Raw genomic sequence first — 26,908 nt, forward strand, 5'->3', positions numbered from 1 at the left:
AGAATTCTACCTTCAGACTTAGTCACTTTTTGGAGCTCAAAATCTTCCAGCAGGACAAGGCTGCAGGTTGTAGCCAAAGAGGCTAACACAAGCCAGTATACCTTCTCTGCGAAGTCCCTGGATCGGATTTAGTCCTGCATAGAACAACATAGTGGGAACAACCTAATTCATTGGCCCAGCAGCGATACACCTTAGTCGGATAGGCTTGGCAGGTTGATCCTGCTTTCTCATCTTTCCACAAAATGTTCTAAAGTCCCAGGTTTCAGGAAACCTAAGGAGGCATATACTTTGATACCAGCCATGAGTTCAGGATCTTGGGGACAGCATTTTTGGGTGGGTGTCAAGACTCACTACCGCAAAAGCCAGCATCAGGGTCTAGGGCAAATCCAGTTGGAACAGATCAACTGGGCAGTAGCAAAAAAAGGCCTCTGAAAGCTTGTGTCCATGTAGCTCAAACAAGAGGATAACTAACTGCATCTTGAAGTCACTTATGGGGTCCTGTGTTCAAGGCAAGCGGGTCCAGTCATCCTTCAGGACTCAGACAGCAATGCAGTCCTTCTTTGATATTCACAAGACCAAGAGAGTTTTGAGAGGGGTACTGGGGATTCCCCTTTTATGCCCAGCGCCATTGTGTGCATGGGGAAAACTCCTAGCCACTCCTTTACCAATGGCGTAAATGTTTCCAGGGGTGGCCCTACCTATGTTTGCAGCACATTCAATCAATCAATCAATCAAGACACTTATAAAGCGTACTACCTACCCGTTAGGGTCTCTAGGCGCTTGGGGGTGGGAGGTTGGGGTGCTGCTACTGATCGAAGAGCCAGGTCTTGAGGAGTCTTCTGAAGGCCAGTAGGTCTTCGATCTGCCATAGGTTGGTGAGGAGGGTGTTCCAGGTCTTGGCGGCGAGGTGGGAGAAGGATCTGCTACCGGCAGCCGTTCTTCGGATGCGAGGGATTGTGGCCGGGCGGACTGGAGCTGGAGGGTGGGGGTGTAGAAACTCAGTCGTCTGTTGAGGTATCCTGGGCCGGTGTTGTGGAGAGCTTTGTCGTGTGGAGGAGGAGCTTGAAGGTTACCCTCTTGTTGATGGGGAGCCAGTGCAGGTCTCTCAGGTGGGGTGTGATGTGGCTGCGGTGGGGGATGTAGAGGATCAGGCGCGCCAAGGCGTTCTGGATGCGTTGCACCTATCTCAGGAGCTTGGCTGACGTTCCTGCGTAGAGGGCGTTTCCGAAGTCCAGCCTGCTGTTGAAGAGGGCTTGGGTGACTGTTTTTCTCATTTCGGAGGGGATCCACTTGAAGATCCTGCGGAGCATTCGGAGGGTGTTGAAGCAGGATGAGGAGACGGCGTTGACCTGCTTAGTCATGGAGAGGGTGGTATCGAGGATGCCCCCTAGGTTGCGTGCGTTGTTGGTGGGTGTCGGTGCCGTTCCCAGTGTTGTCGGCCACCAGGAGTCTTCCCAGGCTGAGGGGGTGGGGTCGAGGATGAGGACCTCCGTCTTGTCTGAGATCAGCTTCAGTCGGCTGTTCTTCATCTATTCAGCGAAGTCCATCATTCCTTCGTGGAGGTTGGTTTTGGTGGTGTGGGGGTCTTTAGTGAGTGAGATGATCAGCTGGGTTTCGTCGGCGTAGGATGATGTTGAGATCGTGCTGTCGGGGGACGTGTGCGAGGGGTGCCATGTAGATGTTGAACAGCGTCAGGCTGAGGGGTGAGCCCTGGGGTAGGACGCAGATGATCTCAGTGGCCTTAGAGCGGAAGGGGGGGGGGGGAGGCAGACGCTCTGAGTTCTGCCAGAGAGGAACGATGTGGTCCAGTCCAGGGGCCTTCTCTTGGATTCCAGCATTGTGTAAGTGTGTTTGTAGTGTGTTGTGGCAGACCGTGACAAAGGCGGCTGACAGGTCCAGGAGGATGAGGGCCGCTGTTTCTCCATTGTCAAGGTCCTTGGGGTTAGGCCTGGGTGGTAAATTCCGTTCTGCTAGCGGAATTTGGGTAATTTTGCGTTCCGCGGAGAACGCAAAATTGTCAAAAATTCAGCATTCTGCAACGTTGCGAAATTTTTTGCTTGTTCGCGTTCTTAAAAAGCGTGTTTGTGAGATATTCGCCCCCGAACACGCAAACAGCCATTGCGAACTGGGAAAAACCATTGCGAACAAGCAATTCTGCGTGTTCGCGGAATTTTTGCGTGTTTGCGGAGATTTTTTACCTTTTCGCGGAGATGTACCTAACGCGATTACGCAAATTCCGCCCACCGCTACTTGGGGTCCGCCTTGGGTTTCTTGAGTAAGGCGTTGATCTCTGCGTACTTCCAGCTCTCCGGGAAGGTTGCTGTCTCTAAGGAGATGTTGATTACTCTCCGGAGATGGGGTGCGATGGCTGTGCTGGCTTTGTTGAAGATGTGGTGAGGGCATGGGTCTAACGGTGATGCAGAGTGGATGGTGTTCATGATCTTGCTGGTGTCCTCGTCGTTGACGCTGGTCCAGGCGAGCAGGCGGTTGGTGCGGGTGGTGGTCGTAGTGGTGGTGATTGTCGGGGTGATCGTGGCAATGAAGCTGTCGTAGATGTCGGCGATCTTGCAGCGGAAAAAGCTGGCCAGTGAGTCGCACAGGTCTTGTGAAGGCGGGATGTCATTGGTGTTGGAGCTGGGGTGGAAGAGTTCCTTCACGATGTTGAAGAGCTCTATGCTGTTGTGTGCGTTGTTATCTAGGCGGTCCTTGAAGGAGGCCCTCTTGGCTGCTCTGATGAGTTGATGGTGTCTGCGGGTGGCGTTCTTGTGGGCTGTGTAGCTGGCCGGTGATCGTTCGTGGAGCCAGTTCTTCCCCAATTGTTGGCATGTTCGTTTGAAGGCCTGGAGGTCTTCGGTGAACCAGATGGCTTTCTTGCTGGTATGGCAGTTGGAGGGTGACTTGAGCAAGGCGAGGGTGTTGGCGCAGTTGTCGATCCATTTATCTGAGGTTGCAGGCGGCGGTGTCGGGATCGGTGGAGTCGGCGGGAGGGTTCTGGGTGAAGGTGGCGGTTAGCTGGTCATCTGTGACTTTGCTCCAGCAGCGCCGAGGCCTCTGTTGAGTGCGGTGGTGCGCGGTGGGCTTCCTGAAGGTGAAGTGGATGCACTGGTGGTCCTTCCAATGGGGTTCGGTGGTGTGGCTGAAGGAGACATGGGGGCTTGAGGTGAAGATGGGGTCGAGCGTGTGGCTGGCGGCGTGGGTGGGTGTTGTCACAAGCTGTCTGAGTCCGAGGTTGGCAAGGTTGTCGATCAGGGTGGTGGAGTTGGCGTCATTGTTGTTCTCGAGGTGGAAGTTCAGGACTCCTAGGAGGATGAAGTCTGTGGAGGCGAGGACGTGCGTGCTGTTTAAGTCGGCGATGGAGTCGCTGAACTGTGTTCGGGGTCTGTAGACGAGGGTTCCTCTGAGGGTGGTGTTGGGGTCGGTGTGGATCTGGAAGTGCATGTGTTTGGCAGTGCTGAGGGTGTCGTGGGTGTTGGTCGAGACTCAGAGTGTTCCTGTGAACGATGGCGATTCCTCCTCCTACTCAGTTGGTACTGTCTCTGCAGGTGATCTTGTAGCCTTCCAGGACGGCTATGGCGATGTCGGGTGCGGAGGCGGGGTTCAACCAGGTCTCTTTAAGGAAGGCGACGTACGGGGTGGTGGACTCGAGAAGGTCCCAGAGTTCAACAGCCTGTTTGCAGGCGGAGCGGGTGTTGAGGAGGATGCAGTTGTGGTAGTTGGGTTCCTTGGTTGGCGGTTTAGCTGGCCGGATGCTACTGAAGCTGCAGCTCCAGCAGATGAAGGGTCCTTGGGTGCGCTTCGGGGTGACCCGGTAGCAGGTGTGTTCTCAGCCGGTGTTGAGTGCGTGGAGGGTGTTGGCATCGTAGCTCAGTCAGGTGTCGTTGTAACCGCGGGGACCAGGGGTTCTGGTGCTGGGCGCGGTCCAGGTGGGGACGGGTGCCGACAGGCTTGCCTTATGCACGCCTTTGGCGTGGCCGCGCAGCAGCCACCATAAGAATGGGTGGGAGGAGAAGCTGGCAGGGGGCAACGGACGAATGGGAGCAGGGGGGGCGGGGCCGCAGGGACGCAGCGACGAACTGGCACAGGAGAAAGGCAAAACAAGCACGGGCAAAGGCAGAAGACAAGCACTGAAAACAAAATGACAGTCACAAGCGAGATACCAAAATACAGTCACAGAGTACAATTGAAAGCGGGAAGAGCAAACCTAAGCGGTGGGGCAGGGCCACAAGGGCTAGGGGACAGGAGGTAGACGGGCACAGGCAGAAGGCAAGACAAGCACAGGCAAAAGCAGGAAAAACAGGCACTGAAGCAAAATGACGGTCACAAGCAAGGTGTAAGATTGCAGTTACAGAGCACAATTGAAGCTGGCAAAAAAGCAAACATAAGGCCTACCACTGGCCACCAGGGATGAGGTGCAGGTGGTAGCCTGCGGGTGGTGGCAGGCCTTGAACTTCCTCATCAGAAGCAGCTGAGCAGAGACACGGGCGCAGTTAGGTGGAGCTGCGCGGCGTGGGGAGCGACCTGCCTGGAAACAGGGTCAAGGGTCGCTCTCACTGCCGCGCAGCAGCTGCCATAAGAATGGGAGTTGGGAGGGAGGAGCAGCTGAGAGGGGGGAACGGACGAATGGGAGCAGGGGGGGCGGGCCGCAGGGACTCCGCGTCAAACAGGCACAGGAGAAATGCAAAACAAGCACAAGCACAGGCAAAGGCAGGAGACAAGCACTGAAAACAAAATGACAGTCACAAGCAAGATACCAAAATACAGTCACAGAGTACAATTAAAAGCGGGAAGAGCAAACCTAAGCGGGGGCGGGGCCGCAGGGGACGCAGCGGCGAGGGGACAGGAGGTGTACGCGCCCAGGGAGAAGGTAAAACAAGCAAAGGCAGGAAAAACAGGCACTGAAACAAAATGATGGTTACAGCAAGGTGTAAGATTGCAGTTACAGAGCACAATTGAAGCTGGCAAAAAAGCAAACCTAAGGCCTACCACTGGCCACCAGGGATGAGGCGCAGGTGGTAGCCTGCGGGTGGTGGCGGGCCTCCAACTTCCTCAGCAGAAGCAGCTGGGCAGAGACACGGGCGCAGTTAGGTGGAGCTGCGCGGCGTGGGGAGCGACCTGCCTGGAAACTGTAAACTATCCCACAGTGCCTATCTCTACCTAAATACAACCCTGTTATGAGATTCTGATAATGGGCAAACCCTCCCTTGTGGTCACTGCAAACCAGTTTGATGGAAAGTGAATTTCAGAGGAGAAAAGGGCAAACAAAAGGCCATTAAAATGCAAAGGACAAATGTTGAGTTGAGAGGAACTGAGAGCAGAGAATTAAGGTATGCATGGAAGAGGTTGAAAGGGATGCCGGAAAAATATTAAAGATTAGCTAATGAGAGGAAGAGAAAACAGTACACAAAAGGGTAGCTGGCAACGAAAGGGACTGTGCCTGGGACCAAGGGGAGGAGCACAGTAGCAAAACAGATGCAAGCGGGAGTGCATAAATCTAGAAGAGAGGCTGGGAAGTGCCATATAGAAGGTGAATGAAATCAAGTATAAACTTTTAAGACCATCAAAAAGATGCATAGAGGCTCATACAATTTCTCAAAATGTTACCCTGTGAATATACTTAAATAATGAGGTTACAGGTGCCTAAAAAACTCATTATTATGAGCGCGATTTTACTTTTAGTCATCAAAATGACCACAGAGAAAATGGAAAATTATATGATGCCAGGAATATCACGCATTAAGAATCTCTGCCTGTACAGCTTGTGTGAAAATCTTGTCTTGTAGTTCCTATACACTCCAATAACATAAAATGCATTTTTAGTGACTGCATTGTGCTACGTTGGGTAAAGAAAAAAGTGGGGCCAAGACATTTAACATTCTGTGCTTCTATAAGAGGTCTGGCAGTTGTGATGAGGAAGGTTTTACAAAAACATGGGCAATTTATTATAGGTTTACAATTTTGGTCACAGTCTTTAAAGCGTGATGGCATGCTGCAGGACATTTATCAAGATAATAACAATATAGGAAATGTTCATAGTATTTGTCCCACGTTAAATACATTTTGACAAATTTGAGATTCAAAGGCACAAAAGAGATACTACTCACTTTTTCAAGTAACATTATCCTCTGCTTTTCTTCTGACAACATATGCATGTTTTCCCTAGCAAGAGAAAATAAATGGTGGCAAGGTAAGGCACTGCAGCAAAATACCATTGTTACAGGTTCTTTTCAATCAGTTTTAATCGAAGTCAGCTGATTTAGAATAATACATAGTTCAAAGTATCAAAACCTTTGTAAATCTAAACTGTTTACACATAAGCCCAGTCTTAAAAGGGTTAGAACTAACTAGGAGTGGCCTTATTTGCATTTGCAGCACAGAAGGTTAGATGAACAGTGCAGTAGCCTGTGGAACAAATAACCCCCTCTTTATGTTCTATAGTCACAAATGTCAATCGAAAACATTAATATTTCAACCTTAACCTTCATAATTTATTTTCCACTTTCTTCCTCCCGTTTTTCCCTATATTTCATATAAGCATGGGTGATTTCTTTATAGCCCAATACTGTATGCTGGCTCTGTATATGATATCACCACCAGGTGTTTATATCATGTTCAGACTCCAGGGGTTCCTCAAAAATGCACAAGGCTCAATGTAAAACCCAAAGAGCTCTATTAGTGGTAGTATGGGCAAGCAGCCTTAGGCTTAACACAGAGGAGTGTAGGACATTTATTGCACAACAGTGATCAATAATGGACACACAATTCAGAAAGAGAGCTACTTTGCTTGTACTTTAGGACCAAGATCTTCGCAATAAGGTAAGTAAGTTTTGAAATAGAAATACTTTTCACTTTGAAAATTGAAACTTCTAAACTTTTCAGTATAGTTCAATGTTATCGTATGGAGGAAACAATATTGTGGTTAAACAGGTAAGTATCAAACTTACAAATTCAGTTTTCGGTCCCAAAGGTCAGCGAGAAGCAAGGGTCAGGCGAGTACCAACATTGCACCACCAGTGGCACAGGGCAGAGGTCAAAGTCGGATTTCAGCTTTTTAATGGAGACTGGGGGTGCCTGGAGCCACACAGCTTGCAAGCTCTGGGGGTAAGGTTAAGCACAAGGGGGGGCTACAAAGCAGCACTAAACATACACCACCAGCGGCACAGGGGCGGCCTGGTGCAGGGTGCAATTTTGACCTCATGGGGACAATACTTTTTAATGGAGGCTCTTCATTAGGCAAACAGGCTGCAGGCGTGGCACTGGAGGTTGCAGGAGGGAAACAAACGACAGCAGAGGTAAGTTGAGATGTAGAGGGCCATACGCACCTTCAGTTCAGCTCACCAAAGAGAAGGGGCTTCAGGGGCAGGGGTGCCTATTGACATTTGAGTCTTCTTACTGGAGCCAGTTGCGATTGGGGGAGCCTCTGGATTCACACTGCAGGCGCCGCCATGGAGATCGGGAGACGTCAGCCAACGTTGAACTCGAGTGCCGGATTGCAGGGGAGACTTCACTACAATTGTGAGCCCCTCAGACTCGGGCCGTGGGTGTCCGGTGCATAGTGGGCAAGAGTTGCGAATCCGACTGGATCCGGGGTCCTTGGAGTGCATTTCTTCTGGACAAGTTCATTGTCCATGGGAGATTGGATTTTCGAAGGCAGCAGTCCTCCTAGGGTTTTCAGAGGTCACTGACTGATAAACAGGTTGCAGGTTCACAGAAGCTGTGGGCAGGCCGGTAGGGCTGGGGCCAAGGCAGTCATCATCTTCAGTCTTCTCTGCAGGGTTTCTTCTTGCTTCTTAGGTCATCACAGATTTGGTTTTTAGGTATGGGGGAGCCACCTAAATACTTTATTTAGGGGAGTATCAGGTAGGACCAATGGGCATCTTACATGGGGTGACTACACCCTCTATTATGCCACCCTCCTGTGGGAGAGGGGATAGAACAAGCCCTGATTGGAGGGGGTCACCCCATTTTCAAGATTGCGGGGACTGAAAGATGTGCTTCACTTCTCCTCCTCCACCTCAGGGGTGGGGCTGGCAGTGGTGGGCACATCTCCCATTCTTTTAAGTTTTCCAACCGGTTTTCCCATCCAGAGTGGGAGTAAACTAGGGGCTACCATCTGCTGCTAGCAGCAGAGGCTGGGGGTCGAATTACAAAGGCAGCAGGCCTTTAAAGCTTACCTCTTCGAGCACTGGCCCATCCTGGGGGGGGAGGTGTGACACCTTTGCCCAGGATGTGCATAGTTTCTGGTCCCAGAGAGCAGGGGCTCTCTACCGAGGGGTCCAGAAACATGTCTGGTGGTGGCTGGCTTACTGCAGCCGGTCAGAGATGACACTAAGGTTGTATAGACTATCAGAACATCTAAGGTGCCCTCTGGGTATGTGGTACAATAAATCCCACACTGGCATCAGTGGCGGATTTGTTGAAAGGAGTGGTTTGTTACCAAAGACTCCTGGGTTCAATGAAGCCACTGTGGTGCTGTGGAACTCAAGTTGTCAAGGCCCCAGAACAAGTGCTGTCTATGGCTTCCCTGGCACTTACAATATTAAGGAATTGGCCACAATATTGTAGGGGTATATCTGCTCATACAGATATGCCCCCATCTGTGGTATAGTGCACCCAGCCTTAGTGATGGGAGGCCTGCTAGAGGGGTGACTTACAGATGCCTTCAGGCAGTGCTGGTTGGCATGGCACCCAGGCAGGCAGCCATTGCAACTGTCATTTTCTCCCTCGAAAGAGCATGCAAACTGCAAGGGCAGTGACATTGTCTCAGGGGACCTTCTTCAGCCCACATGCCCTTGGTACCCAGGGTACATTTACAAGGGGCTTACAAATGGTAGAAGTACCAATTAGGGGTTGGTTTTTAGGTAGGGCAGAAGAACTGGCACAGAGAACCTGGGTGGCTGGGATCAGGTGCTCTACAGTCGAAACCACATCAGAACTAGACAAAAAGTGGGGGCTAACCATGCAAAAAGAGACACTTTCTTGCGATGCTTATAAAAGAGGTTATAGGAAAGCTTTTGACTTAACGTACACAATATGTTTTGTAACAATTCAATAAGACGATTGTAAAGAGAAAGGATAATCTCCTTGCACATAAAGCGAGACTGCCAGATTTGACTTTGGCAATGAATGTGGTATTGTCTATTTCTGTGTGAGATTTTCTTTTTTGTGGCACAAGTCCTGTAATTTATTTTTTTAATTTCATCAGTAACGTGTTCATTGAAAATGTCAATGTCATCTCTCAAAAGTATAGGGTTAAACTTGGATTTTACTTTGAAGGGCGTGCTGCGTTTGGTTACATTGATGCTACTTGTCGATTGACTAAGATCTGTGATAGTAGGGCTTCCCATGTCATCGCAGTAGTTTTCATTGCGCAGATCATTAAGTACAGTACTTAGGGTCGCTTCCAAATTTTGTGAGGGAGTATTTTCTGTTGAAAATTTGGTGTAATTCCGTTCAGCGGTTTGGGCTGTAGCCGTGTCTAATCGTCCTATGGAAATTAACATGGGGAAAACACGTTTTGGGACCCCCTTTTTTCTTGACCCCCGCTTGACTAATCTTCCCGAGACTTTCAGGGAAGGAGCGGAGCGGGCCATCTTCTTTGAGAAATTCGCGAAGATTCAACAACCGGCGCCAAATTTATTATCCCACATAGAATGTGGGGCATTTGCTATGGAAACTAGGTCCTAACTATAACTACCTACTGCCGACCGCCAGTAGGATATATATATATATATATATATATATATATATATATATATATATATATATATATATATATATATATATAATATATCTACTCAGTCATCCACTCTCCTCTCTGATTTGGGGCAGTGACTGTGTCCCTGCTTTAAGGGTGCATAGTGCTCCACAGACTAATGACATGGACAACTGCCACCTCAGCCTGGAGTAGCGGCTACCTTTTTGGCTCTCTGCCTCAGCATCTACATTGTAATATAAAACAAGCAGGAAAGCGAGAGTGCCTGGTATGTTGTTAAATTACAAACAATCAGAAACAAAGGTGCATCTATTAAACTAAATGTCTTTGTACACATACTGTATAACATCAGGGTAACTGAGAACAAACGTACTACATTATGTGGTACTTCAATCTGGTCACGTTGTAAGTGACTAACAAGCACAACTTTTTACCTCCTGCTACTTAAATGTCAACCCCTTTCGTCTAGTTCAATGTAATTTGGTTCCGAATTATGGGAAAGCTGCAGGTACGCAACCACACAAACTATTCCAAACAAACACATTCATGAAATATAATGAAGTGTTCATATTATTCATCAAAGGCAACACTTCTATCAAGGTTTATAAAATATGCCATAATGTGGCATAAAGTAGCAGACATAATAGCATAGGCAGTATGGTATGTGCCAAAATACATACTGAACAGTCATCATGCTGGTTTCCAAAGCTGAATCGATCCTCTCTTCTTCTGGTCCAGCAGCTTCATAGATCATTCTTTCCATCTCCATTGCAAAGTCAGGGGCACAGGCTCCACTAGATTCAGAAACTGCAGCCGGACATGCCGTTGGGAGAAAAGTACTGGTCCGCATATTACTGATTTCTTCTTCCAACTTTTTTTTCTCCTCTAGTAAACAAGCCCGGTCTTCAGAAAGTGTTTCAATCAAATCTAAAGGGAATGCAAAATAATTTAAATATGTCCAGAAACAGTTCAACAAAGTACAACTAACAAGAGAGTTATATTTTAATTGTCTCGGCAAACTAATTAATTTTTACTTCTACACGTTTTATGCTTATACAGAACTGAAGAGAAAACAATTAAAGTTACCTTACTGTTTACTCAGGTCTCACTAGTCATAACATTAATCGCATGACATAAAACTGAGTGTCTCACTATTTTGTAATTGAAAAGTTTGTGGCGTCTTCAAATAGTGCTTTCGGTAAACCTGGGGAGCTGGTATCACTTATGGGTGATAGTATGCTATACGTTCCTATGCTCTCATCCACAATAAAGATGTGCATTCTCTGTTGACGGCAGCAAGTCAAATGGAAATATATCAACCAATTAAGGTTGTGTGTTGTAATTGCTCGCAACAGAAGAGAAACTAGAACTCATAACACTGAAGTCACCATTAGAGTAAGTTTATTTTCAACAAGCATCTCTGCTTCCATCTATTCCCAAAATATATGAAGACACTAGAGGACAGTCGGACCCCAGGCATCAATGTTCTGAAGCATATCTAGGCCATGATCGGAATGAATACTTAAGGAAGCATGCAGCCAGCATTAGCTGAAGAAGGTGTCAGACATAACTGGCCTACACATACATACGATGGGTGCATGCCATAAAAATAGGCACTAAAGCTGCATTTGATATAGTTGACTGAACCTAAATTCATCATCCAATAAGGATGCTTATAACAATGCTTAATGCAGGAGACCGAACATTCAGGAACAGTAACCATTGTAGCAAAGGCACTAAAATGAATGCTGTTATAGATCATTTTGTTCTTCTTTTGGTTCTCAGCCTATGTGAGCCAATTTCTTAGTAGGTCAAGGGACCATTTAACAGCCAGCAGCTCCAACTATAATAATTGTATAAAGAAGAGATAAGCAGCACATTTTGAATACTTTTTATAGAAATATTGCAAAAAGTACACATTCGAAAAAGCATAGCCCCCGCTCTTCGAGGACTCCAACTTAGGAGCTTTACTATTGATCGAATTGTGATATATAAATATCTTTCTTTGTTATGTTCATTACGATAGTCATTTTGTTTATTAAGATGAACAGTAATTGCAGACTACCTCTCCTGAACCATTAACCTTAGTTAGTATGAAATATAAAACAAAACTGTTTTAGCATTATCCCTTCAGTATCATTCTTTTATCAGAAAATCATCAGCATTAGCTCTAATTAGCAAAGGAAGCTGAAAATAACAGACTATAGTTTGCACCTTCCTTTTCATGTTGTGTGCATGTATATAATAATTATACTGCAATCCTCTGTCCAGCATTTAAAAAAGGTTGTATGTTGCAACCTATCATTGGTTGATGTACTTTACAGTTCAAAATTTGTGACGGATAAAATGCACAAGGTTCTCTGAAATCAAATGACTATTGTTAGAAATTGGGTTGATGGTTACCTGGGGTGTGAGCCCTGGTCAAGCAGCAACCACAATCCTAGTTCTGGGTAAGGCACAAGGAACCCCCAAATCAACCCGAGCTCACCCTCTGGCATATTGGCACAGAGCAGTCAGGCTTAGCTTGAATCCTATGTGTAAAGTATTTGACCAACACTTCAAACATTAAAACTGTGAAAACACCAGACAAAAAGATCCCACACCCAGTTTAGAAAACTAGTGTATAATATAATAATTAAAACAAGACCAAAATAACAAAAATCTAATCAGGGAACCCACACATATTGAGTTTTAAAGATTTAAGTTAAAATAGCAGTAAAACGAGCACAAGGCGCCAACAAATTATATCTGATCGCACCAGACCGGGGTAAAGTCACAAGTTCAGGCCGACCACAATGGAGCACGGGCCGGCTACAGGGACCTGGTAGAGCCACCTGAAGAATGTTCCTTAATTCCTAGTTGTGGAACATTGCGTGGATCCAAGGCAAGAAGTGTTGCAAAGTCACAGCAATTAGTCGGTTCGAGAAGCGGTGAGGCTGCACTGCAAGGTCCTGTGGGTCGTCAATGAGGATCCCGTTGACTGGACTTGCTATGCTTAGTCCGGGCATCGAGGATGGGCACACAGCTGACACGATGCATCGGTTTTGAGAAGCTGTGAGGCTGTGATGTGGAGGCCGGCATCGAGCTGCCGACACTGTGGCCCCGGAGAAGGAGGTTGTAACGGTTCCCTTTGAGACACGTTGTCCGAACCACTTGAATGAATGATTACACATTTCTATAGCGCATGGTTACCCTAAGGCATCCCAGCGCTTATGTGGTCAAGTCATCTCCATTAACTTTAGCAGAATAGGAAGGTTTTCAGCATTTTTCTAAACCTGAGATGGTTCTCCTCCAAGCGGATAGCATCTGGAAGATTGTTCCAGAGCTTTGCAACCTGTAGAGCGAAACGTCTGCCCCCGGTGCGCGATCTCCTGATCCTGGGGATTGCCAGTAGATTCTTATTGCTGGATCTCAGGGTTCTGCATGTTTGATAAGGCGTAAACAAGGGTGCAAGAATGTCTGGTCCCGAGTTATGCAGGGCTTTGTGAGCAATAGTCATTGCTTTAAATTGAATTCGTTGTTGCACAGGCAACCAATGCAGTTGCCTCAATGCTGGTTTGACAGAGGTTCTGCGTGGGATGTTTAGTAGCAATCGGGCAGCACAGTTTTGGATGGTCTGAAGAATCTTGATTGTCCCTTTAGGGGCCCCTAGATAGACTGCGTTGGCATAGTCTAATCGTGATAGTATAAGGGATTGGACTAGGATCCTTCTAGCCTCAAAGGGAAGTAGTCCTAAAAATTTTCTGAGTGCTCTCATGAGGGCGTAACCAGTCCCCGCTACCTTCCGGGCTTGGACCTGAAAATTAAGGGCTGGGTCGAGCCACACTCCCAAGCTCTTAATTTGCTCCTTAGGGGTTGGAGGCTGCCCCAAAGAGTCCGGCCACCACATATCCACAGAGGTAGGTGGTTTATGTCCTAACATCATGACCTCTGTTTTAGCTCCATTAAGCTTCAAAAAAGAGTCATTCATCCAATCCTGAACTTTACTAAGACAGGAGGATAGGTTGTTATAAGTCGTCTCCTGCCCCGACAGGGAGATGATAAGCTGAGTATCATCAGCATAAGTTACCAACTGTACTCCCCAGGGTTGCACCACCTCAGCCAAAGGTCTCATGTAAATATGAAATAGAGTAGGGCTGAGGGATGACCCCTGGGGAACACCACATTGGAGCTGTATTGGGGCTGAAACTATGTCATCCTCAAACACTGAAAAGGTCCGATTGGACAGGAAGGAGCTAAGCCAGTTCAGTGCGGTCCCAGTGACACCTATATCACTCAATCTCTGAATGAGAATCGCGTGATTAACGGTATCAAAGGCCGCACTGAGGTCTAATAATAGTATGGCCGCACATTTCCCTTCGTCCAGAATCTTCCTGGTTTCCTCAATTACAGCCACCAGGGACGTTTCAGTACCCTGTTTACATCTAAACCCAGTCTGGGTGTAATGTAGCAGATTATTAGCCTCAATGAAGGTGGATAGAAGAGAGTTAACATGTTTTTCCGCAATCTTGCTAACAGTGGGCAACAGGGAAATAGGACGGTAGTTGGAACAATCGTCAGGATTGAGGTTGGGCTTTTTTAATAACGCTCTTACTCTTGCTTGTTTCCACATGGTTGGAACTACCCCTGAGGACAAGGATGTATTAATCACATTCTGCATCACAGGGGCTACTGTGTTTGAGACAAGCTTGAGGATGGTTGGTGGAGCTACATCACTAGGTGATCCAGATTCACCTTAACAGCTCCACTGCACTGTCTCTAGAGATTCTGACCACCTCCTTGAGATCTCCGTTGTGTTGAAACCACTGCCTTCACCCTCATGTGCCAGCATGCATGGTTGACCAACAGTATGCAGGAAGCAAACAGACCGAGCAGGCGTAAGACCTTCAGAACTGGAACAGCAGCTCCATTGTGAAAAAGCGGAATCATAGCCTGGATGTCCTGAAACCTTTGCGGAGTACAGTGTCCAGTACTGCCCCTATGAACAGGATGCACTGAAAGGACACCAGGTGAGATTCGGGTATGTTTATCGAAAAACCCAAGCAGAACAACAGACGTATTGTCTCCTGCAAATGATGCAGCACCATCTCTGCCAGTCGTCCAGATAGGGGAAAACAGGAACCCCCAAACTTCTGAGATGTGCTGCAGACAATGCCATCCCCTTTGTGAAGACCCGAGGTGCTGAAGTAAGACCAAACAGAAGGACTGCAAACTGGTAGTTTTGAGACCCCACTGTAAAACGCGGATACTTCCAATGCAACTTCAGGATGGCTGTGAAAATACACATCCTGCAAATCGATCAACACCATCCAGTCTTCCGTCTGTAACGTCAGCAGAACCTAAGTTAGGGTTAGCATCTTGAACTTGTCCTCCTTGAAGTAAAAATTCAGGATACTGAGGTCTAGGAACGGTCTCAATTGACCGTCTTGTAGTGCTGGGAGTAGCATCCCTGTCCCATTTCCTGCTCCAGAACCACCTATATTGCACCTTTCTGCAGTAAAGATAGAACCTCCTTGTTGTGAAAGCAACAGGTGCACTTCTGAGCACCAACCCAGTCGAGGCGGAAAGGAGGGGGAAACTCCCGGAAGGGAAGGGCATACCCATTTTCCACGAGACCCAACACCCAGAGATCTGAAGTTACAGACCTCCAACTTCGTAGAAAATGGGACAGCAGTCCTCCCACGGGACCAACATGCTCTAGGATGGACGATCTAAAGCTGCTTCCCTGCTGTACCAGTTATGGGGCAGGAGAGGAATAGGAGGAGGAGTAGACTTGCTGCCAAGCTGTGCCTCGCAGACTACCTCTACCTTTTCCTCTGTATGAACTCTATACAGAGGGTTCACCTGTTGCGGCTGCTGTGACTGCTGCTGTTGTTTGGCTCGAAAGGAAGAAGACCTGCCAAACCCGCAAAATCTGCGGTACCCAAAACCTCTAGGCAGGGACTGAAGGCCCAATGACCTCGTTGTGGCTCTACCATCATTAAAGTGCAGTAGCGCCGAGTCCCCTTTGGCACCAAAAAGGCGAGAGCCGTCAAAAGGCAAGTCCAATAGGGTGGCCTATACATCAGGTGAAAACACAGACCCCCTTAGGCAATCGTGCCTCCTGGTTGCAACTGAGTAACCCATTACTCTGGCAACAGAGACCGCAGTGTCAAGTTCTGATAAAGTGACCTGATGGGCTGCAGCTTGGGTATCAGAAAATACTTCCGCAAAATGGCCCTGAACATCTTCAGGAAGCATGGGGAGTACCTTCCTTGCCGAGTCCATCAGAGTGTGGATATAGTGACCCAGCAGGCATGTTGCATTTGTAGATTTCAGAGCCATACTAGCCAAAGAAAACACTTTCTTTGCCGATTGCTCCATCCTCTTGGATTCTCGATATGCAGGCGTGGATGGAAAAGATCCTGCAAACTGTTTAGCTGAGCAGGATGCCTGGACCACTAAACTCTCAGGAGACAGGAGTGTGCAAAGGAAAGCAGGATCTCCCGAGGCCACTTTATACCGCCTTGCTTCCGATCTCGACACAGCAGGGCAGTCATTGGCTTATGCCATACCTCCAAAATGGGTTCAGTCGAAGCATCATTAAAAGGCAGCAGTGGTTCTGAAACAGAAGTTGAGGTATAGAGTACTTCCGTCAAAATGTTGAATTTAAGCTCTGCAGTAGGTAACGGCAAATCCCGCAGATCTGCTGCCTTCTTATTACAGAGTGATAAGAGGAAACCTCCTGTGTTGGAAGGCCTTTTGGTGAAGAGAGCTCCCATTCAGGTGACATGTCCAGTCCACTATCTTCCTGTAGGCCCTCCAACTCCTGCACAGGGTCAACAATTTCACCCTCTTCATCCTCCTCCTGCTGCTCCTGATATTCTTCCTCCTCCAGCAGCCTTTGAGCTTCCCGCCTAGATCTTATTCTTGGGAGAGGTGTCGGCGGCGCCAGAGACTTTGGGATCGGCGTCGATGAAGGCTCCAAAGGAACAGTCGAAGGTGCTGGACGAGGCAGAGTCGACGCCAAACGGGAGCAAGACGGCATCAGAGAGGACCCATCCAACGGTGCTCTTTCCTCCAGGGAGCGCACTGAAGTCGAGAACCTCGGCAGCAGGAGAGGCCAACTACTTGGAGTCATCAGCATGAAAGGTGCCTGCGAGAAGTTAGGTGGAAAACCTCCAGGGAGAAGGAAAGCTGTCCCATGGGGCCAACCGGCACACCAGCAGGGTTAGCCGCTCTAGCAAACAAACCGAACATCGCATTTAGGAAATTTGAGAAATCCGATGAAATGCCCTTCCTGTTTGACCTGGATGTCAAGGCATTGGTGCTTTGTGAACGTGTGCACAGATACCCACTTCGTGGCCTGACATATGTCGAAAAAAAAGGCACTCATGTGCCAATGCAGTGGCAGCAGCCTTAGCAATGGTGGATGAGCTCCAAGACCTTCGGCGGTTGCTTTTGGCAAAGACGTAGCAGATATTAATGCAGCGTACAATTCATCTTGAACAGTCCACCCTACAGCCTTGCCTTTGTTTTGCACCAGAGAACCAGACAAAAGGCTAATTGACTATCCGATGGTCCTTGATACGATGACCGATTGGCTTACCCTTGGTAACATTCTTTCTGGTAGAGACTAGCTAATAGCAGATTCCTAACCTTTTGAATACTCCTGTAGGCGTCACTCTGGTTTTGGAAAATTCTCAGTGTAACCAATGTTCACTCTACTTATTCTTCCTCTTGAGTGGCAGCGGAATGTTTGCGTGCACACTTTTCTTGGCTGTGAGCGCAACTGAGTGATATGATGCGCAACTGTGCAGGTGAACCAAGTACTGTTTAAACGTAGGTATAGAGGAAGGGAACCTCCCTTTTCGAAACCGCCTTTTCCCATTCACTCTAGTTTTCCCAAAGATACTGACTTAAACATGTTACGTTTAGATACTGTTGAGACTGATAGCTTACAAAAGTGACCAGTAATTCAATCATAGACACTGTACATATCACTCTTCTGGAACAAAAAACAATCATATGAAAGCCTGGAGTATTCTTCGTTTTTCAAAATGTAAAAAAAGCACAAGTTACTACTTGTGTAACGATATATCTGTAAGAGACATTAGTTAGTGATAGATTTCTTACCTTAGAATATCCCCAGGCGTCAGACTGGATCAGGACATTTTTTGCGTAGCAATACCCCTGCGCGTCGGTAGGCGTCGTCTGCGGCTCCGCGTCCGTCGTCGGCGTCGTGAGCGCCGGAATGACGTCGTCGGAGTACTTAGACGCCACCCATGCGCGCTGACGTCAGTTCTGATTCACAGCTTTTCCGCGCTAGATACGCAGAGCCATGATAGAACCAACACTGGTGCCATGAAACTAGGGCACTGAAAGGGGATGACCTTAACCCTAGATATCGGTCCGCAGAACGGGGAGGATGGGTGGGTCGGTAAGGAATCTATCACTAACTAATGTCTCTTACAGATATATCGTTACACAAGTAGTAACTTGTGCATCTGAAAGAGACACGTTAGTGATAGATTCCTTACCTTAGAATAGATACCCCAGCAATACTAACCCCGGTGGTGGGTCTGCGAACCAATATCACACCAGAAAGTCCTGGAGGACGGAGCGGCCAAAGAAGCCATCCCTCCGGACTTGACTGTCCAGGCAGTAGTGTCTTGTGAACGTGTGCAGCGAGGCCCACGTCGATGCCTGGCAAATGTCCTGTAAGGGGATTCCTCGGCCCAGGGCAGTTGTTGTTGCCGTGGCACGAGTGGAATTAGCCCGCAATCCAGCAGGGGGCTCCTTTTTCGCCATGGAGTAACATGCCTGAATACACAAGATGATCCACCGCGAAATGGTCCTCTTGTGTACCGCCTTTCCCTTCTTCGCGCCCACGTAACCAACAAAGAGTTGGTCATCCACCCGGAATTGGCGTGTGCGATCTAGGTAATAGGAGAGCGCATGTTTTGGATCCAGACGGTGGAGCCTCTCTTCCTCTTTCGAGGGATGCGGAGGCGGAAAGAAGGTGGGCAAAGTAATGGACTGCCCGATGTGGAAGGCCGTGACAACCTTGGGCAGAAAGGAAGGCCGTGTACGCAATACCACCTTGTCAGGATGAACAGATAGGAAAGGTGGAGTAGAAGAAAGAGCCTGGAGCTCACTCACCCTCCTGGCAGAGGTGATGGCGACCAGAAAAGCAGTCTTCAAAGTGAGAAGACGGAGAGGACAGTTATGGAGCGGCTCAAAGGGAGCACACATCAGATAAGTGAGAACAAGATTCAAGTCCCACTGGGGCATCACAAAGGGAACAGGAGGGAACATGTGTGTGATGCCCTTCAGAAATCTATTTACAATGGGGGACTTGAATAAAGAAGGCTGATCAGGGAGCCTTAAGAAGGCGGAAAGAGCAGAAAGGTACCCTTTAAGAGTGCCCAGAGCAGAGCCCTGCTGGGCAAGGGAAAGAAGAAAGAGCAGCACTTCCGAAAGGGGTACAGAGAGAGGATCCACAGCCTTTGCTGTGCACCATGCCACAAATCTGTTCCAACTGCAGGCGTATACTGACTTTGTGGAGGGACGCCTGGCTGCCAGAATGATATCACAGACTTCAGGAGGCAAGTCAAATGGCCTCAACTGTCGCCGCTCAATCTCCAAGCTTGTAGGTGGAGACTGGACAGGTTCGGGTGCAGCACCGTCCCCTGCTGCTGCGACAGAAGGTCCTCCCGAAGAGGCAGACGAATCGGGGGATCGACTGACATGCTGAGTAGCTCGGGATACCAGTATCTTCGCGCCCAGTCCGGAGCCACAAGGATAACTTGGGGCCGGTCGCGCCTGATCTTCTTCAGCACTCTGGGCAGAAGTGGTATAGGCGGAAAGGCGTACAACAGACCGCAACTCCATTCTCAACGAAAAGCGTCACCGAGCGAGTGCCGCCTTGGAAATTCCAACGTGCAGAACTGATGACATTGCGCGTTCTCTTCTGTGGCGAATAGATCTAACCAAGGCTCTCCCCATTGCTGAAAGAGACCTTGCGCCACGTCCGAGTTCAGACGCCATTCGTGATCCATCATGCACCGACGGCTGAGTTCGTCTGCCCTGGCATTCAGAGAGCCTGCCAGGTGTTGAACCACCAGGGTCACGCTCTGACGTTCCAGCCATTGCCATAGGCGCAGAGCCTCCTGGCATAGGGTCCACGACCCCACTCCGCCTTGTTTTTTGCAGTCCCACATGGCGGTGGTGTTGTCGGTGAACACTTGCACTACACTCCCCCGAACAGAGGGGAGGAATGCCTTCAGTGCTAGACGAATCGCCCGCAGCTCCAACATGTTGATATGGAGCCGGGACTCCGCCAGAGACCAGAGGTCTCTGATCTCCGCCTCTCCCATATGGCCCCCCCCCAGCCCTGAAGGGACGCGTCCGTCACAACTACGTGCTCCGGGTGGGGCAGGCAGAGGGATCTGCCACTGACCCAGTCGCGGTCCGTGAGCCACCACTGCAGTTGTTTCGCAGTGCCCTCCGAGATCAAGACATGATCGGACAGGTTGCCCTGATGCTGGGCCCACTGAAACTTCAGGTCCCACTGCAGAGTCCGCATCCGCCACCTGGCGTGATGCACCAAAAGGATGCAGGAGGCCATCAGCCCCAGAAGCCGCAGCGTCAACCTGACCGAGACTCGGGATAACGGCTGGAAGATGGGAATCTGAGCCTGAATATCCCAAACCCGCTGTTCGGGTGGGTAAACCCGAAACTGCGCCGAGTCGAGAACCGCTCCGATGAAGAGGAGCTTTTGAGAGGGGCACAGGTGTGACTTCGGCATATTGATGGAGAACCCCAGCAAGTGCAGGAGGTCGGCCGTAGTCTGGAGGTGGGTGACGACTACCTGGGGCGAGCCCGCCTTCAACAACCAGTCGTCGAGGTAGGGGAAGACGGACACCCCCTGCCTGCGCTGATGAGCTGCGACCACCGCCATCACCTTCGTGAACACCCGTGGGGCGCTGGTAAGGCCGCAGGGGAGCACGGTAAACTGAAAGTGCTCTTGGCCTACCGTGAACCGCAGGTAACGCCGGTGGTCCGGCAGGATGGGGATGTGGAAATAAGCGTCCTGCAGGTCCAACACTACCATCCAGTCTTCCGGGTCCAGGGCAGCCAGGACCTGAGCCAAAGTCAGCATCTTGAACTTCTCCTTCCGGGGGAAGCCGTTGACGTTCCGCAGGTCCAAGATCGGGCGTAGGCCCCCTTTGCCCTTCTTGGGCACCAGAAAGTAGTGGGAGTAACATCCACACCCTACTTCTGGCCCAGGAACGCGTTCGATGGCCCTCTTGGCCAAGAGGGCCGTGACTTCCTCTTGCAGAAGTTGCAAGTGATCCCCCGACACGCGGTGGCATTGCGGTGGCATGGATGGAGGGGATGCCTCGAAGGGGAGGGAGTAGCCCCTTCGGACAATCTGCAGCACCCACCTGTCCGAAGTGACTGTGCGCCAGTGGGAGAGGTGATGGCGAACCCTGCCTCTTACAGGCGTCACATGGGCCTGAAAACACGGACTAGGAAGGTTTTGTGGCAGGTGCTGCTGAGGGAGGTGTGGACTGGCCTCGCCGTGGTCCCCGACCGCCGCCACGGCGGTTTCCACGTCCGCCACCGCGCTGTTGGACATTCTGCGGCGCGTGGCTGGCAGTACGTGTGGGGGCGCCCCTTCCGTGGCCACGAAAGGAGCGAAAGGCACCCGATTGCTGGCGTGGGGCCGTGAGGCCCAAGGACTTGGCCGTAGCCCTGGAGTCCTTGAAACGTTCCAGCGCATGGTCTGCCTTGTCGCCGAAGAGGCGACGGCCATCAAATGGCATGTCCAGGAGTGTGGCCTGGACATCGGCCGAGAAGTTGGCGGACCTCAACCAGGCGTGGCGTCGAACCGCCACTGTCGTTGCCATCGCCCTGCCCAGTGAGTCCGTGGTATCCAGCCCACACCGGATAGAAAAGCGTGCTGCATCTCGGCCTTCCGCAAGGGCTTGGCCGAGTTTAGCCTGGACCTCCTCCGGGCATTGTGGCAGCACCTCTGCAACCTTGTCCCACAGAGTGTGGGTGTAGCGGCCCAAGAGACAGGCGGTATTCACAGACCGCAGCCCTAAGCTAACAGACGAGAAAACCTTCTTCCATAACTGTTCGTATCTCTTGGATTCCCTGTCGGGCGGGCCGACGGGAATGCGGTCTGGGAGTTTGAGGCCTGGATGACCAGACTCTCGGGGTGGGGTGGGTGGACAAAAAGCATGGGTCGCCCGGGGCCGGGCGGTAGCGTCTGGCCAAGTTCCCATCCACAGGCGGACCTGTGGCGGGCTTGGACCAAGTGCCCACAAGAACGTCACACAAAGCCTCATTGAATGGCAGCAGGGGCTCACTGGAGCTTGACTGCGGTTTGAGGACCTCTGTGAGGAAGTTAGTCCTCACGGCTGCGACGGGGAGCTGAAGGTTTAAGACCTTAGCTGCCTTCGTCAACACTACACTATATGTAGAGCCAGCCTCCAAAGCCACAGTCGGAGGTGAGCTAAATCCAGTGTCTGGCGAAGTGTCAAGACCACTGGCCTCCCCAAGCTCATATGTCCAGTCCTGTTGAGACTGGCAATCTAGTGCCAGAGGATCCTCGGACCCCTCCCAATCTTCTTCGTCACCTGTGTCCTGTAAACCAGGATTAGCAGACAGGGCCTCCTCATGGAGATAAAAATCCCCAAAGGCCGACGGAATCGGCGCCCAGCGGCGACCTTCCGGCGCCTGAGTCGGACCGCAGGAAACATTGGGGGCAGCAACCACAATGGGAGCCGGGGGCGACACCCGTGGGGACGGCGCCGGTGAGGTCGTAAGGTCGACCGGCGACGTCCCGGATCCGTAGCCGGATCCGGCGACATCCTGCGGCGCCGAGACCGAAGTCGCAGGCGGTGCCGGTGCCGAAGCACCCGACGGCGTCGGGGCCGAAGCGCCCGACCCGTTAGAACCTCCAGACGGAACCGTTGGGCCCGAAGGCGCCACGGGAACCGACTGAGGAGGGAGGGCCCTCATGGCCATGAAGTACCTCTCGACCTCCTCCGGCGTCGCGCCGTGCCGTGCCCAGGGTCCCGAAGGTGTGGGGCAGGCAGCGACGCTAGCGACTCCCGCGGAGCCGCGTGGGTGGTGTCGCCCGAGCCACCGGCCGCATCGAGCGAGCGTCGGGGTGGGTCGGAGGATCGATGACGTCGCTCCGACCTCTCATGCCTCTTACCTGAGGACTTGGAACCAGACGATCGGTGTCCACTCCCGGAGCTTCGATGACTCCGACCTCGCAACCTGTCCCTCGACCTCCCGTGGGAACGGGACCTGGAGCGGCGCGGGGTCGACTGCCTCAGCTCGAGTCGCTTGCGGACCGCTCCCGCCTAGCCTTCGACGTCAGGGCCCGGCAGTCGGAGCAGGTTCGATCATCATGGTCGAGGCCTAAGCACTTCAGGCACCGGCGATGGGGGTCCGTGACCGACATGAGTCGGTCGCACTTCGAGCAAGGCTTGAACCCAGGCATCCCTGGCACCGATAGAATCGAAGACTCGACAAAAAAGAGTGATCAAAAAGACCAAAAAGTTCAGTCAAAAATTGACTGAGGGTAGAGCTTCTTCCGGATCTGCGTTAGCTGGCGCGGAAAAAAGAAGAACTGACGTCAGCGCGCATGGGCGGCGTCTAAGTACTCTGACGACGTCATTCCGGCGCTCACGACGACGACGGACGCGGAGCCGCAGACGACGCCTACCGACGCGCAGGAGTATTGCTACGCAAAAAAATTCTGGATCCAGTCTGATGCCTGGGGATATTCTAAGGTAAGGAATCTATCACTAACGTGTCTCTTTCAGATCTTCACATCACTTCTAGACACACACAAAAAATAAGTGGAACAAGAGGATCTATGCCCATGCGAAAAAGTTCCACAGCAAAAATATCGAGCATCCAAATTGACATGCCAGACAAAAAATTAAGCATCTTGGAACTAGCGACAGGATCTAGACTTCAAAATATCAAAATATGTATCTCAAATACCTGTGTTGTTTTTTTAGAGGATTTTTCATAATTTCCATAAAGTAACTTCAATAACATCTGCATGACGATTCAATCTGGCTTTTAATATTAAAGAATAGCAATCAATTCAAATGGCATAGGTAGGGGTATAAGGAAACACTCAGTTAGGTAGCATTTAGTGATCATTGTACTGGCTGGCTTGCTGCTTCACTCTGCAGAGCCGCACAGCCGGACGCAATCAAATTGTATCAGAAGCACCAAAGAGAGAATCGGCCATTGTTCCTCAAAAACCTGTAACACTAAATAATACAATCAACAGAGCAAGAAAGAACGGTGTAGTCATGCTATTTCTTAGTGTCAGGAATACGGCAAAATGTATGTGAGAATATATACAGATATTCTGTGGGTGCACCTTACAGGGAGAGCAAGCACTACAGTGCCTTTGCTTGCCTAATAGGCACTGTGCCACAGAATACAGGACCGTAGATCACTCTAAACATAACACGCTGTTCATCTGTTACTGGGTCACACGATATGTGGCATGAAAGGCCTGAAAATGACTGAGTGTAAAATGTCTAAACATGAGATACTAGCCACACGAACACATCCATGGTCACTCCCTCTCACTGTATCTATCATATTTGCTCTCCTTGGTTCTCGCTCTTCTCATACACTTTTCCTCCTTATTACATTCGTATTTGCTTGTTTTCTCATACTTTCACTATTTCTATCATACTCCATAGTTTATTTTCTTCAGTTCCATCTTTTACTCCTACTTGTTGACTGGCACACAGACACTATTGCTGCTTGTGCCTGTTTTTCGTAGCTTGGAATAAACAATTCAAATCGGAGAGAGGTAAACATGCCCTGGATCGTGGATGGATAATAATTTCCTGCAGGGCATGACAAAGTGCAGAGATTCAGGCACATCTAAATTTCAGATTTTTTTCTTCCTTCTCAGGTTCAAGCAGATAAAAATTAAATAAATCAAGATACAATCTCAACAGAAAGATTGGCCCAGGTCAGGCACAGCAGTGCCAGCTCTGCTCCTGCACATACAGCAGCCTTTAGATGATGAACAGCTGCGCTGCAGTGTTCTCAACTCGCCTTTTTGCTTTGTGAGGAGAGGTGAGGGAGGGGAGGAGATGGGAGGGGGTGTTGCGCTATCGCCAAAGCTGCTGACTTTGGAAAAGGGGATGTGGGCTTGAGTCTCAGCGTTGGTTCAACATCCTGTGATTCTAGGTGGACACCGTAATCTCCCAGTGCCTAGAAAAAAAGTGAATATGACCAGGTGTATTGTAACTCGTGCTCATGCATAGAGCTCCAATACCTTTGGTTGGGTTCACAATATATAAAACTGCAAAAGAAGGAGACAGACTCATCAAGGAATGAATACTAAACGTGCCCATCTCCCATCAAGGCATTGGAGCCGCTCGACCTCCCCTGCTGCTTTAGGGCCGAGTTCTATAGCAGGTGTTCACAATCCTCTCAATGGTCTCTCGAAATAAACTGTTCAGCTCATTATCTGTGCTGCCGTCATCACGGATATAACCTAACAAACACAAACTGCTCCGAGACACTTCTTTTATGCACACTGACTTGGTAGCAGACACCTCCAGGTCCAGTCTCCATGTACGGAAGAACTGCTGGCTAGTGGGTGGCATAGATAAACTTAATCTCAGTCCCCTGGCCCTAAAACCTGGCGTAGCAGTAGAAAACATATCGGTTTGACTACACATGCCTTCATTACTTCTCAGCAGAAAAAAAGGAGAAGTCACAGTTCAAATTCCTCACCGAAGCATTTTATGGCAGCCAGAGTTCGAGGAGGTGTGGGCTGCATCACACTCAATGCAGGGGGGAAAAACACATTGTGTGTGCGTGCCCACTTGAGCGCGCAGCTTAGAGGGAACTATGGTTTTAACCCTGCGCATCGGCCGGGAACACCATTGATTCCATACCAACATCGCTCCACGCCGGATTTAACATGTGCAGGTCTATATAGGTGCCACCATGTGCACATGCATCAAGTACTTTCTTGACACTTATGTACCACAGGCACAGATTCAATGAGCTGGGCCAAGACTCCTGTGCAGATTCCCTAATTGGGATCTTTTAAAGTAAAGAATTGGAAGGGTTGGTGAGGAATCTGCGGCTAGATAGAGTTTCTATCAGAAAGAGCATTACTGAAGGTAAATAACTTGTTCTGAATGAGACTTTTAACAACTCAACTTTGGAACTGATACCCAAGCAATACCACCCAGGTGGTGGGCCCGGGAACTGCCTCAGTAAAAAAAGTCCTGAAAGACAGAGCAGGCAAAGTGCACTTCTCAGCAGGCCTGGTTGGCCAGACAATAATGTTTCATGAACGCATGGAGGGGCAACCAAATCGCTGCCAGGCAAATGTCCACAACTGGCACGCCATGAGCCAAGGCAGCGGTAGCAGCCTTGGCTCTGGGCAAACAAGCTTGCAAGCCCTCTGGAGGCTGCTTTTTGGGCAGTGCACAGCAGCTCCTTATGGAGAGTACAATCCTGCATGAGATTGTCCTTTTCTGCATATCCTGTTCTTTCTTTGCTTCAGTGAACCCGATAGAGAGCTGAAAAATACACCTGATGGTCTCTGGTACAATCAACATAGAGGTAAAGGGCTTTTTTCAGATCCGACCAGTGAAGTCTCCATCCCTCCTTAGAGGGGAGAGCAGAGAATGCCATATCGGTGATGTTTCAACCAACATGAAAGGGAGTCACTGCCTTCGGAAGGCAGATCGAGTCAGAGGAACCAGCCTATCTGAGTAAAAGGTAGTATAAGGCAGGTGGACAGACGAAGCTTGTAGCATGCTTCACCACCGCAATGAATTTTAGGCAACTAGAAATACGGTTTTGAGAGTAAGGAGATGAAGAGAACAACTGCGTAGATGCTCAAAAGGTCCACACATGAGAAATAGAAGGGCCTAATTAACATTCGATTTGGGCATCATAATAAAGGGAGAAAGGGGAAACATATGTTGTAACCCTTTGAGAAAATGCATCTCAACAGATCATTTAAATAATGATGGCTGGTCCTGCAACTAGAAGAAATAAAAAAGAGCGGGTATCCTTCAACAGTACCCAAAGCACAGTCTTGCTGGGGGAAGGTCAACACAAAAAACTGAACTTTGGACAGTTTGGTGTGGAGTGGGTCAATCTGTTTACAGTGTACTAGGCCAC

At 49.6% G+C, this 26,908-nt stretch overlaps 1 protein-coding gene across 7 annotated transcripts in view; it reads right to left on the reverse strand.

The window, feature by feature from the left end:
• The window catches only part of RB1CC1 (RB1 inducible coiled-coil 1), a 544,646-nt gene that overhangs the window by 129,055 nt on the left and 388,683 nt on the right, over positions 1-26,908 (reverse strand). For all 7 annotated transcript variants that reach the window (XM_086965748.1, XM_086965743.1, XM_086965750.1 and 4 more), the window contains 2 exons: positions 10,393-10,639; positions 6,102-6,156 (listed from right to left, as the gene is read on the reverse strand). In XM_086965748.1, coding sequence (XP_086821874.1) covers positions 6,102-6,156; positions 10,393-10,639 — 302 coding nt within the window. The remainder of the gene's footprint in view (positions 1-6,101; positions 6,157-10,392; positions 10,640-26,908) is intronic.

The sequence above is a fragment of the Lissotriton vulgaris genome, chromosome 4_1 (assembly GCF_964263255.1).
Source record: "Lissotriton vulgaris chromosome 4_1, aLisVul1.2, whole genome shotgun sequence".
NCBI lineage: Eukaryota > Metazoa > Chordata > Amphibia > Caudata > Salamandridae > Lissotriton > Lissotriton vulgaris.